At 42.2% G+C, this 13,178-nt stretch overlaps 1 protein-coding gene across 1 annotated transcript in view; it reads left to right on the top strand.

Moving 5' to 3' along the window:
* The window catches only part of LOC148502841 (cytochrome P450 2A13-like), a 71,821-nt gene that overhangs the window by 9,195 nt on the left and 49,448 nt on the right, over window positions 1-13,178 (top strand). The window contains exons 2-3 of the mRNA XM_088449296.1: window positions 543-752; window positions 3,311-3,473. Of these exons, the coding sequence (XP_088305422.1) occupies window positions 582-752; window positions 3,311-3,473 (334 nt within the window). The 5' untranslated portion in view covers window positions 543-581. The remainder of the gene's footprint in view (window positions 1-542; window positions 753-3,310; window positions 3,474-13,178) is intronic.

Here is a 13,178-nt window from a genome sequence, read left to right as displayed (position 1 = left end):
ATAATTTATAGTACAATTGCTATATTTCTGCTGCTAGTCTTTTCAATTAATAATTAATCCAGTTGGCTGCGCTCAGTGAACTTGGCTTCCAAAATTTAGTGCTGGACAACAGTGACTGACAGCAGTTCTGATATGCTGCAAACCCAATAATTCATTTTATGGTTCTCCTGATCCTAAAGAAGGCCTGAAGATTTTGTGAAAAGTAAAGAGGTAAGGTGCAGACTTTAATGTTTTTAAACCTAACAACTTAGAGCTTACAGTAAGTTTCCTAAAAAGGTGTGTCAATCAAAAACTTTGACTGTGCTTGTTTGTTCATGCTTGGGTGTATATTACTAATCTGTGCAGCAATACTATAAAAGCAAAACACCTGAACATCCCTGGAAATCCTTCTGTTTTTCATATGGTCCATTTTAAATAAGCTTCGCTGCCAGTCAGGAATTTCATTATCATTTCATATTAACACTTTCTCTGAAAAATGTTAGCAGGAAAATGAATATCTACTAAAGGTCTAATAACAAAAACTCCAAACATTTCCATTCCAGTAAAGAAATCACAATACTGTACCCCGGCATTAGATCAGCATGGAGCCCCTGACTCTGGTCCTGGTATTTCTGCTCTCCTGTGTCCTCTGTCTCTACACCTGGGGCCACATAAACAAAAAACAGAACCTGCCTCCTGGGCCGACCCCACTGCCTATTATCGGCAATCTTCACCAGCTGAAGTCAGGGCAAATGTTGGAGTCTTTAAAAAAGGTTAGTATTACGTTTTAGTAACCATATTTTGTAGGTACAAGATATAATGTTACATTTACATTTTGGGTTCAAACTAATTATAATTTAGCAAAACTAATTTTGTAATTTGATTTTTCTGACAATGTACAGATGTATTTTACAATTACTACTGTATGTGTGAATAAAACTGACACTGAAATGAATAGCCTGTACGGTAGGAGAATGGAGCTTGTATTGAATACTGTGATGGAAATTAGTACTTGCTTTATACATTGTGGGGTAGGGGTCAAAGACCTAGGGGTAAATTTACTAAGAATCAAGTCTGGCAGAGTTTGCTTTTTTTCAACTCGATTAGCTACGCAGAAACTCGGGTAATTTGAGGCTCCTGAGACTCTCACATTTACCAAGAAGTGAGCTTAGCTGAGAGGGAAATGTCCACTGGTGAAGCAGAACAAGATTTCTCCCCCGAGTAGCAGTTTTTGCAGTGTCTTCTCTCTGCAAAACTCTCCCGGGCATGCTGCTTGCACATATAAGTGAGATATGTGAAGGCTGCTTGTGTTCTAGCCTGAAAAAAAACGGTTAAAAGTTTTTAAAAAAAATTCATAGGGCCCCCCTAAAAGCTTAACCAGCCCGGACTTGACAGGCAGTCCTGGTTTCTAAAATTACAGGGAACAAAATGTGTAGGGTTTCACCATAATTTTGAAATCAATACCAGGGCCTGTCCTGGTTTTAAATATAGTGGGAAAAAATTAATAGGGTACCCCCTATATTTAAAACCAGCACCTGACCCAAAACAGCCAGGCTGTAATGTTACAGCCCGGAGACCCTTTCCCTGGGGCTCTGGGACCAAAGCATTATCAGCCCAAGCTGGTCAGTTCAAGCTGAGGATCTCAGGGGAGGTGGGGACCCCCCTAGAAGGGGTCCCCCCTGAAACCCCAGGCTTGGACTGAAGTCCAGGGCTCTTCCCCACACCCCTGGAACGTATGTGGGGAAAATGTATGTGTAAATTTGTGAGTGGGTAGGGGTATGCAATAAACTTTTACTAGTCACGGTGTGTGTGTTTTGTATTTATATAACTATTTATATTACAGTGGGGGTACAGGTGGCGGCTGCTTGCTGGCACTTGAAGTTCCACAAGTGCCAAAGGGCAGGCATGCTGGCACCTGTAGTCCCACTGTAAAATACAATAGTTTATTTCTATTGTTTACATTATTACCCCAGTACCCAATGCTCCAGGGGTGCAGGGAAGAGCCCCGGGCTTCAGTCCAAGCCTGGGGTTTCAGGGAGGGACCCCTTCTTGGGGGGGTCCCCACCTCCCCTGAGATCCCCAGCTTGGCCTGGCATGGGCTGATAAAGCTTTGGCCCCAGAGCCCCAGTGAATGGGTCTCTGAGCAGTGGCATTACAGCCCGGCCATTTTGGGTCCAGTGCTGGTTTTAAATATGGGGGGTACCCAACGCATTTTTTCCCCCCCTATATTTAAAAACAGGACCGGCCATGCAGCCTGGTGTTGGTTTCTAAATTACAGTGGAACCCTACACATTTTGTTCCCCATAATTTTAGAAACCAGGACTGGCTGGCAAGTCCGGTGCTGGTTAAGCTTTTGGGGGCGGGGGGCCCTATGCCATTTTTTTTTTACTTTTTAACCTTTTCTTTCTTATTTATGTGTATGTTTCTGCAAAACTTAAAGATCACAGGCAGGTGTATTTATTTCACAAGTTTTTACAGGAGAGTTTTCCCATTTCATGAGAGTTTAGAAAGTCTCTGCTTGGCAAATTCCTGAATCCTATCTTCACTAGTGAAAAGGTTCTCGAGTTTTTCCAATGGTGAATTGAAGAGAGTTTGCTAACTCTCCAGTACTTTCCCATAGCAAAGGAGATCTCTCTCCCAAGTCTGACATTAGTAAATTTGAAAGTGGGAAAAAAATGGCCAAACTCTCCAGAGTTTGCAAACTCTATTCTTAGTAAATTTGCCCCCTAGTATTGTACAGTTGCGGGAGGCAGGGTGAGAGGAGAGCAGGCTCTGTATTATACAACAGGTGGAAGGAGGAGGACATTCCATGGGGACAGTGCTGTTTTGATTGATGTGTGACAGGTGCCACCATACAGGACACAAAACAGAGGTAGTGGAAGGTCACTGCCCTGATGATACCCTTTCCAAACTTTTAGCGTGCCAAGAGAGAGAACTTGCTTCATAGAAGGGTGCAGGGTACATCCTTAGGACACACCCAGCACCCCTCTTCCTGCTTCATTTCTCACCCAGACTTGTGCTGTGATGTCATGACATTATGTAAACCAGGGATGGGGGCTTGCTGGCCCTGGTTGTATTGGCTATGGCACTGTGAGGTGGAGAATTCAGGTTTGTATTGTTTAGTGTGGGGGAGGATATGCCATGTATTATACAGTAGATAAAGATCTGCATAGGAGAGTATGGGGGAGATTCAGGCTTTGCACTTTAATTGATAGGGCATGCGCTTAGGATATTATTTTCAGTCTATATAATACATTAATATTTGTATATTAAACAAGTTCATGCATCACTGTATAACATGTACTGCAATATAATTGCCTCCCATATATAGATGAGAGAGATATATGGAGATGTGTACACACTATATCTAGGACTGAGGCGAGTGGTTGTTCTCTGTGGATATGATCTTGTTAAGGAAGCTCTGGTGGATCATGGAGAGGTTTTTGGAATGAGAGGTCTACTACCATCTGTGCAATCATATTTTAAAGGGAAAGGTAGGTAAACCCCATCTGCCTTGTTCTGAGCAATGCCTGATTCTACTACACCAGTGATTCCCAACCTCGGTCCTCAAGGCACACCAATAGTCCTAGTTTTAGTGATATCCATGCTTAAGCACAGATTGTTAAATCAAAGTAACTGAGGCACTAATTAAGTCACCTGTGCTCCACTATGGCTATCCTTAAAACCTGGACTGTTAATGTGCCTTGAGGACCGTGGTTGGGAACCCCTGTACTACACAATGCTGACAGACCATATCAGCAATATGGTATCCTATGTGATCTCCCTGAAAATGCCAGTTGGTAGACAGCAACAAACAGTACTATAGTATCTAAACGGTTACAGTTCCCTACTTAGATAGCTCCAGTCTATATGCAAAAAAATGAAGTCTTCCTTGGAAACCCAATACGTAGATTCATAATTTTGAAAAAGTAAGTAGGGGGAGATGTACTAAGCTCTAGAAACTGATAAATTGGAGAGGGATAAATAGCCAGACACTCAGCTCCTAACTGGCATGTTACAGGCTGAGTTTTAAAAATTACAGGAGCTGATTGGTTGTTAGGTTATCACTTTCCAATTTGTCACTTTCCACGGCTTAGTACATCTGCTCCTAGTATGATGATTCAGTTATGGAAAAACAATGATGTATATAGTACTTCCTGGAAAATGGCTGTAACTATGGAGTCTGAAATAGATGATAAATGAGTTCAGTGGCATAGGTAGTAAGAGTATGTACGTATACATACAAATATTTTGTTATATTTATTACTATTATTAGTTGCCTGCTAGCAAAATAGTTTGAGTTCCTTTAGTGTGGATACGTATCTTTTTAAACAGCAATTTTGCAATCACTGTCAAAGGAACTTAGGGCCTGATTCAGCTTCAGACAGAATAGCTAAGCTGCTCGCAAGCTATGCTAATGCAGCAGGAGACATCACTCCTGCTGCATTACATATCCAAGCTGCATTGTCCAATGCAGCATCAGATACTCTGCGGACCATCGTCCGGCTAAGTTGACCCATAGGGTCAAAACAGCTGGCCATTGTAGCTGCGAGGAAGAGGCCAGGAAATCTCCGTCAGCTGACTGAGATCCTGGCTTCTTCCCTCCACCCCAACAGGGGTGCCTAGCCTCCGTTTCGGGTAACAGAGGCTGTCACCACCCCCTTCCTGCTCCCAAACAGCAGCAGACTGTCAATCACTGACAGTCTGATGCCAGGTAACATGCAGGCTCGCAGACCCGTTCTGCTCATGTGCAGAATGGGTCTGGTGCCTACGCAGATTCCCAGTCATTGGGAATCAACATTAACAGTGCAAGTGTCTTACCTTATAAACCACAACCATGCTGCAACTCTCCTCCCCGCAGTGCTGTCACCGGAGAGGAAGGCTGGACATCCGTCAGCCCGGACACCGGAAATGACGGGAAGGATGACTTGGGAGGTTGCCTAGCAACCTCTGAAGCCAAGTGCCTCTCCAACAGGCAGCATGGCGCTGAAGGGAGAAGTGATACAAAGATTAAGAATTGCATATCAGATCATGGGACTTGCCCATGGATATATTACAATGAAAAAACATACATATACAAAGTGCTAGTGCATAAAATATTCACTTAAAAAAGGGAAAAAGTAATTGGTTTGTAATACTCATAGATTCAGACAACTAAACTATGCATTAGAAATAACATTACTTATCATAGCCATAATTTGCAACAATATACGGTAGCTTACCAGAAATCAGAAGCACTGACCTGGCCTCAACACACATAAAAGTCATTAACATATATAAAAAACAGGGACATCCAAATACTCCACAGCAGACAAAGGACAAGGAATACATAAACATTCTAATCCTAATGCCCTATAGATCTTATTCACCCCCAATGTTAGCTTTAAGCCATAGCTCACTCATATTGCACTTAAATAGGGACCATACCCTGTAAGGATCAAATGAGCAAATCAACTGACCATTATAGAAAAACATAGAGTGCTATCATTTCATTGAGTCCTCTAGGTGCAATGGTGTCAAGTTTGTGTATCCAACGTGACATTGGCTCAGTTTTTTACAACGATCACCCCCCCCCAATATCTTTAGGGATGTGATCGATAATCTTATATTTTAAGGATGCCAAAGGATGCTGATGGCAGAACGATGGAACGCCATCCATTCTCTAAAAGTACATATTGTCTGACCCACATAATACAACCCACACGGGCACATGATGATATACTGTAGATGACAGATTGCATTTGACAATTGTAAAACATGCCTAATGTAAAATTTGTGACCCATATGGGGATGTTTAAAATAATTCCCGGGTTCAAGGTATCTACAAGTAGTGCAAGATGCACACTTATAGCATCCAAGTTTTTTCTTTTGGACCAAAAAATGAGGAGTTGGTTCTTTGGGCATTGATGTTATTTTAGATTTTTCAAGAATATCTCGAAGCTTACGCCCTCTTTTATAACACGGATTAATCTCTTTATCTTTAAAGATTGGTAGGTCCCAGTCTCCTGACACAATTTGCCACAAAGCTCGGGAGGCTCAAGGTAATACCTGGCTAGTCAAAGTGTATTCAGATACTAAAGGTATTTTATTATTTTTAGACTCCACCTTTTTCTGACTGAGTAAATCAGTGTGTGGGATCTGTAAAACTTGTTCCTTAGCATTTTTCTAAATATTCTTAGGGTAACCCCGTTCCAAGAACGATAAGGTAACTTGATTTAAAGCAGCTGGAACTTTCAATGGGTCCGAAGTTATCCTTGCTGATCTATACATCTGAGACTTTGGTAAGGCTTTTTTTAAAGATGGAGGATGGCAACTAATATAATGTAACAAAGTGTTGTGATCTGTTTTTTTAATGAAAAACCTCTGTACAGATCTTTTTATCAAAAATTTTGACCTTAACATCGAGATAATTAATTTTGTACGTATATAGGAAAATTTTACTGGATGATCACGGACGTTGATGGCATCTATGATCTCAATTAGCTCACTCTCGGAAACCATCCAAAGAAGAAAAAAAATAATCTACAGTATGTACCTGGTATATAGCATTATGTTCCTGGAGATGTTGGAATCAGAAAAGAAAAACTGGTGTTCCTGTTCAAACATAAAAACATTAGCGTACGGTGGGGTCACATTGGACCCCATTGCACATCCAGTACACTGTAGAAAAAATTGGTTATTATGAAGAAAAAAATTTTTTGTTAAAGTAAATTCCAACAACTCCAGGAACAAAGCTACATCCAGGTCAACAAAATCATTACGCTGCAAAAACCTATGCATGGAATTTAAACCCAGGTCATGGGGAATGATGGTGTATAACATTTTTTCCATTGAAAGTGCACAGGATGGCACCCAAAGGAATGTTAACCAAACTATTCAATTTTAACAAAAACTGAGATGTGTCCTTCAGAAAGGCGGGCTGTCTCATAACAAATGGCTATAACAAAAAATTAAAAATTTGTGGAATGGGTTGCAATAGGGATCCCTGGGCAGAGATAATGGGTCTGTCAGGAGGGTCCCGAGCATCCTTTTGCACCTTCAGTATAATACATAACAGGTACTAAAGGGTAAGCTATAGTAAGGATATCAAACAATTTTTTGTTAATTAGTTTATTCTGTAATGCCATGGTCAGAATGGAGTCCAAGGCATTCTTGTACTCCAAAGAAGGAAACTGCGACAAATGCTTGTAAGTGCTTGCATCTGCAAGCTGTCTATCTATATCTGTGAGATATTTATTAGTGTTCATGATGATAATGCCACCACCCTTGTCCGCAGGGCGGATTACTATTTCCTCACACTTCGCAAGATTAAATAAAGCTGATCTTTGTTCCCGAGTTAGATTAAAATAATGCTTCATTGGAGCCTTGTTGAATTTAGTAATGGATTCATCAAGTAGACGCGTAAATATTCTTAAAGAGGTGTTGGATGATGGAGGGTCAAAGGAAGAATGTGGATGTATTCTGAAAAAGTAATCAAAAGGGTCAGGTTATACTGCAGGTTTGTGCAGATAAAACTCTTTGATTCTCAAACAATGGCTACATTTATGTAAGTCCATCCTCCAGGGTAGATCTTGATGGGGATTGCTCGGCATAAAGGATAGACCCCAATCCAACACGGAAATTTCTGTATTGCTTAACTTTCAAGAAGAAAGTATGAATATTAATTATTTTCCCGATTCCCCCCCCTTCCCCCGTCTAGTGGGCTTGGTCCGGGATTGTCATTTTTTGACCTCGTGATGTGGGACGTACGGATATTAGGTGTAGGATTAGATTCATCTGAATCATTAATTACAAAGTCACTGTCACTATTAGACTTGTGTAATTCTCATCGTTGTTGTTGTTTATTGTGCCAAGATGGACGCATACGTTCCTGGGCATCGTGCCCGAAAGCCATCGGTATACTCTTTGGTCTTCATAGTCGGCTTGAACTTTACGAGGTTTGTTCTTTTTAAATTTATTCATTTCGAGCCTGTACTGTTTGCAATGAGCTTCCAACTTAATGCTTTGTTTCCTCTCCTCCAGGAGGGTTTTATGCTGTACATGCAAATTAGTTATTTTCAATTTAGAGGTTTGCAACTCCTTGCCCGCTTTCTGGATTTCTAGTAGCATCAAATCAAAGCTGCATTTATTTAAAATGCTAATCCACTGGCGGCAAAATTCTGCAATATTATGGCCAATCATTGGAGTATTACGAATGCGGAAGCCGCGAGGTTTGAGCTTGGCACGAAAGTAGTCCAACAATGAAGTACCATGTTGGAGGAAATCCTTCTCCTTTTTCTTCCATTTGAGCAATTGCTGATATCTGGTCTGCCGTACAAGTCACACTCTCACTCTATGTGGATGCTTGAAACAGGATGGCAGAAGCCTGTTCTTTTGTAAAGCTAAGGGTTTCACCTATGTGTTGCTGAATTCCAATGAAGGAAATAGGGTCAGGCAGTGCTCCTGGTAATTCCATGCTGCATATATAGATAAATGGTCCTGGCAGACGATAGTAGTACCAAAAACAAGTCCCCCCATATGGGTAGGCAGACAAGCTGCGTGGTTAAATTGATATAAAACAGTCAATAGATAAATAGAGCAGATGATTCCGGTGCCCTGGCATACGTGGGGTTAACAACTCACCACATACATATACGCCAATAGGTCTGGCACTCCTGACAATACAGACATCTGAGGGGTGCCTTCCTGCCAGTGGCGCTTCATTTCAGGGGTGCTCAGCACCCTTTGGTATCCTTAAAATATAAGATCATCGATCACATCCCTAAATACATTAGGGGGGTGATCATTGTAAAAAACTGAGCCAATGTGAGTCACGTTGGATACACCATTGCGCCTAGAGGACTCAATGAAATAATAGCCCTCAATGTTTTTCTATAAAGGTCAGTTGATTTGCTCATTTGATCCTTACAGGGTATGGTCCCTATTTAACTGCAATAGGAGTGAGCTATGGCTTAAAGCTAACATTGGGGTTGAATAAGACAGTCAACATTGAGGGTTGTTAGGCAACCTCCCGAGTCATCATTCCTGTCATTTCCGGTGTCCAGGCTGACGGATGTCTCGCCTTCCTCTCCGGAGACAGCGCTGCGGGGAGGGAGTTGCAGCATGGTTGGGGTTTATAAGGTAAGACCAGGGTCGGACTGGCCCACAGGGGTACAGGGGAAACCCCTGGTGGGCCCCACTGCCTGAGGGCCCACCCCCTCCCCTAGGGATCAGGTTACAGACTGTGCACTTGAATTATACATTATACATATGTTACATTTTACTGCACAGGACTATGGTGTATTTTCTACAATGCATTGCTGTTATTAATCTGGCACATTATCATGCATGCACCAGCAGTATTTACTATATATATATATATATATATATATATAAATCCGAATAAGGCAGCACTCAGAGTCCATATGCTGATATAAATAGGTGGTGTTTATTCACACATTCATCGATGTTTTTGGGCCATCTGCCACTTCTTCAGGATGACAAAAAGAATATGACATACATATCGATTTAAGTAACTTACCCCACTGGACATGTAACACCTCCTCCGCGCCGTTCTGGATCCCGGAACTCCAGTACTCCCCCGTGATGAAAGACGCACGTGACTGGTGCTTCTGTGACGCTGTCCGGTGCATCGGATGATGCACCTAGCACGTATGCTAGCATGTTGCCGTGGTAACATCATCTAGTGTGTAAACAAAAAATCACAGGTGAAGACAAAACAAACAACATTGGCTAAATGTGGTATGCATATACAGCGACATACTAAAAATAATTAAAGAACCACTGTTATAAAACTTGTATACTTTCATTAAGAAACCTAATAATATTAAAAAATGCAGGGCTAAACACTCCGATCAAACTACATGTTCCCAAAAAGAAAAACCCACTGTGTGAAAACGTACCTGTGAGCATCATTTAAAAAAGTATCAATATGATACAAACCTAATATCTCTATCGATATGATAAAAAATGTGACAATAAACAACTTGCCACATGTGTGAGTACTGGAGTTCCGGGATCCAGAGCGGCGCGGAGGAGGTGTTACATGTCCGGTGGGGTAAGTTACTTAAATCGATATGTATGTCATATTCTTTTTGCCATCCTGAAGAAGGGGCAGATGGCCCTGAAACGTCGATGAATGTGTGAATAAACACCAAATATTTATATCAGCATATGGACTCTGGGTCTCATTCAGACCTGCTCGCGAGCGCAGGACGCTCGCAAGCGGGTCGATGGTACCCAAATGCACATGCGCACGACGGAGGGAGCTCTGTCGTGCGCATGCGTGAGATCTGGCGAGCAACAGGGTAGCCGTCGCTCGGGGTCTCGCACCAAAGGGGGCGTGCTGTCGATGGTGAGTGACAGCACGCCCCCTTTGGTGGGCATGCCGAGGGCGTGGCTGCCAGATGGAGGCATTCCCATGGGAACGCCTACTGTCTGGGTCCAGCCCCACTGACATCACTAGTGATGTCAGTGGGAGTGATTTTGGCTCTGATAAAGCCAAAATCACCCCAGGGCTTGCGGCAGCGAGACCCTACCGCAGGGTCTCGTCGCAAGCCCGATGGTCGTGATGGTCTTGACCATCGCGACCATCATCATGGATGCTCGCATAAGCTGTGGGTGGTAACCCACAGCTATGCGAGCGTCCAAGAGGCCGCTCCAAGTTTAGGTAGGAGGGCCCTGATTCAGAGCGAGCGCTCTGGTCAGAGCGTCCGGCTCTGAATCAGGCCCACTGAGTGCCGCCTTATTCGGATTTGTATTGTGGGGACGCTGTTCCCTATAAAGGAGGGCACATGAGCAAGTTTTCTGGATTACAGTCATGTGAGTGCTGGAGCACCAATGGCTTCTATATACAGTCAGGTCCATAAATATTGGGACATTGACAGAATTTTCATATTTTGACCTCTATTCACCACCACAATGGCTTTGAAATGAAACAAACAAGATGTGATTTAACTGCAGACTTTCACATTTAATTTGAGGCTAATTACATTCAAAGCAGGTGAACGGTGTAGGAATTACAATGGTTTCTATATGTGTCTCCCACTTTTTAAGGGGCCAAAAGTAATGGGACAAACTAAACAATCCTAAATCTAACTTTCACTTTTTAATACTTTGTTGCAAATCCTTTGCAGGCAATTACAGCCTGAAGTATGGAACGCATAGACATCACCAGACGCTGGGTTTCATCCCTGGTGATGCTCTGCCAGGCCTCTACTGCAAATGTCTTCAGTTCCTGCTTGTTCTTGGGGCATTTTCCCTACAGTTTTGTCTTCATCAAGTGAAATGCATGCTCAATCGGATTCAGGTCAGGGGATTGACTTGGCCATTGCATAACATTCCACTTTTTAGCCTTAAAAAACTCTTTGGTTGCTTTTGCAGTATGCTTCGGGTCATTGTCCATCTGCACTGTGAAGCGCCGTCCAATGAGTTCTGAAGCATTTCACTGATTATGAGCATATAATATTGCCCGAAACACTTCAGAATTCATTCTGCTGCTTTTGTCAGCAGTCACATCATCAATAAATACAAGGCAACCAGTTCCATTGGCAGCCATACATGCCCACGCCATGACACTACCACCACCATGCTTCACTGATGAGGTGGTATGTTTTGGATCATGAGCAGTTCCTTTCCTTCTCTTCTCTTCCCATCACTCTGGTACAAGTTGATCTTTGTCTCAGCTGTCAATATAATGTTGTTCCAGAACTGTAATGACTTTTTTAGATGTTGTTTGGCAAACTCTAATCTGGTCTTCCTGTTTTTGAGGCTCACCAATGGTTTGCATCTTGTGGTGAACCCTCTATATTCACTCTTGTGAAGTCTTCTCTTGATTGTTGACTTTGACACATATACATCTACCTCCTGGAGAGTGTTCTTGATTTGGCCAACTGTTGTGAAGGGGTTTTTCTTCACCAGGGAAATAATTCTTTTGTCATCCACCACAGTTGTTTTCCGTGGTCTTCCGGGTCTTTTGGTGTTGCTGAGCTCTCCGGTGCGTTCTTTCTTTTTAAGAATGTTCCAAACAGTTGATTTGGCCACACCTAATGTTTTTGCTATCTCTCTGATGGGTTTGTTTTGATTTTTCAGCCTAATGATGGCTTGCTTCACTGATAGTGACAGCTCTTTGGATCTCATATTGAGAGTTGACAGCAACTGATTCCAAATGCAAATGTCACTCCAGACCTTTTACCTGCTTAATTGATAATGAAATAATGAGGGAATAGCCCACACCTGTCCATGAAATAGCTTTTGAGTTGATAGTCCCATTACTTTTGGCCCCTTAAAAAGTGGGAGGCACATATTGAAACTGTTGTAATTCCTACACCGTTCACCCAATTTGGATGTAATTACCCTCAAATTAAATCTGAAAGTCTGCAGTTAAAGCACATCTTGTTTGTTTCATTTCAAAACCATTGTGGTGGTGAATAGAGGCCAAAATCTGAAAATTCTGTCAATGTCCCAATACTTATGGACCTGACTGTGTATGTATATATATATATATATATATATATATATATATATATATTTTAAAGGGGCCCAGAGCATGAACTCTCTAATGGTTAGCCAAGCCTTTGTGGAGGTAGCCACACCCCCTCTGATGGCTGGCCACTCCCCTAAGTATGGGCCCCTATAACTGCATTTCCCCGGTAGGTACCTCATTCACCAGTCCAACACTGGGTAAGACACTTGCACTGTTAATGTTGATTGCTTTGCTTCACTTCTTGTGACTCATCCTGATGAAAAAGCCTAAGGGCTTTGAAACGTCGATGCTACAGATGTCACATTAATGATTTTAATACAGTTTGATTTCACAAACGAATGGTAGTGCCACCTTGTTCTATAGGGAACTCTGGGTATTGTATTTTTTTGAGGAAGGCACCCCTCAGATGTCGGTATTGTCCAGAGTGCCAAACCTATTGGAGAATAATATATATGTCCTGTGCAGTTGGTTATACACACACTTGTAACTGGACCACTCTAGAACTCTTTTGTGGTGAATCACTCCAATGTGGCTTTTGCCGTATGCTTTGGATCATTGGCCTGCTGGAATAGATATATTTTCAAAGTCCTAGATCCTAGAGTGCATTAAGGTTTAATCCAAGATTTGTCTATATTTTGCTTCATAAATTTTGGGTTGGGTATGAAATACTGGCAGTCGGGATGCCTGCTGTCAAAATGCAAACAGCAACATCCAG

Source organism: Taudactylus pleione, unplaced genomic scaffold (assembly GCF_031769625.1).
Source record: "Taudactylus pleione unplaced genomic scaffold, aTauple2 ptg000481l, whole genome shotgun sequence".
Lineage (NCBI taxonomy): Eukaryota > Metazoa > Chordata > Amphibia > Anura > Myobatrachidae > Taudactylus > Taudactylus pleione.
Note: the sequence above shows the minus strand (reverse complement) of the source record. Positions and strands in the feature narration are given on the sequence as shown.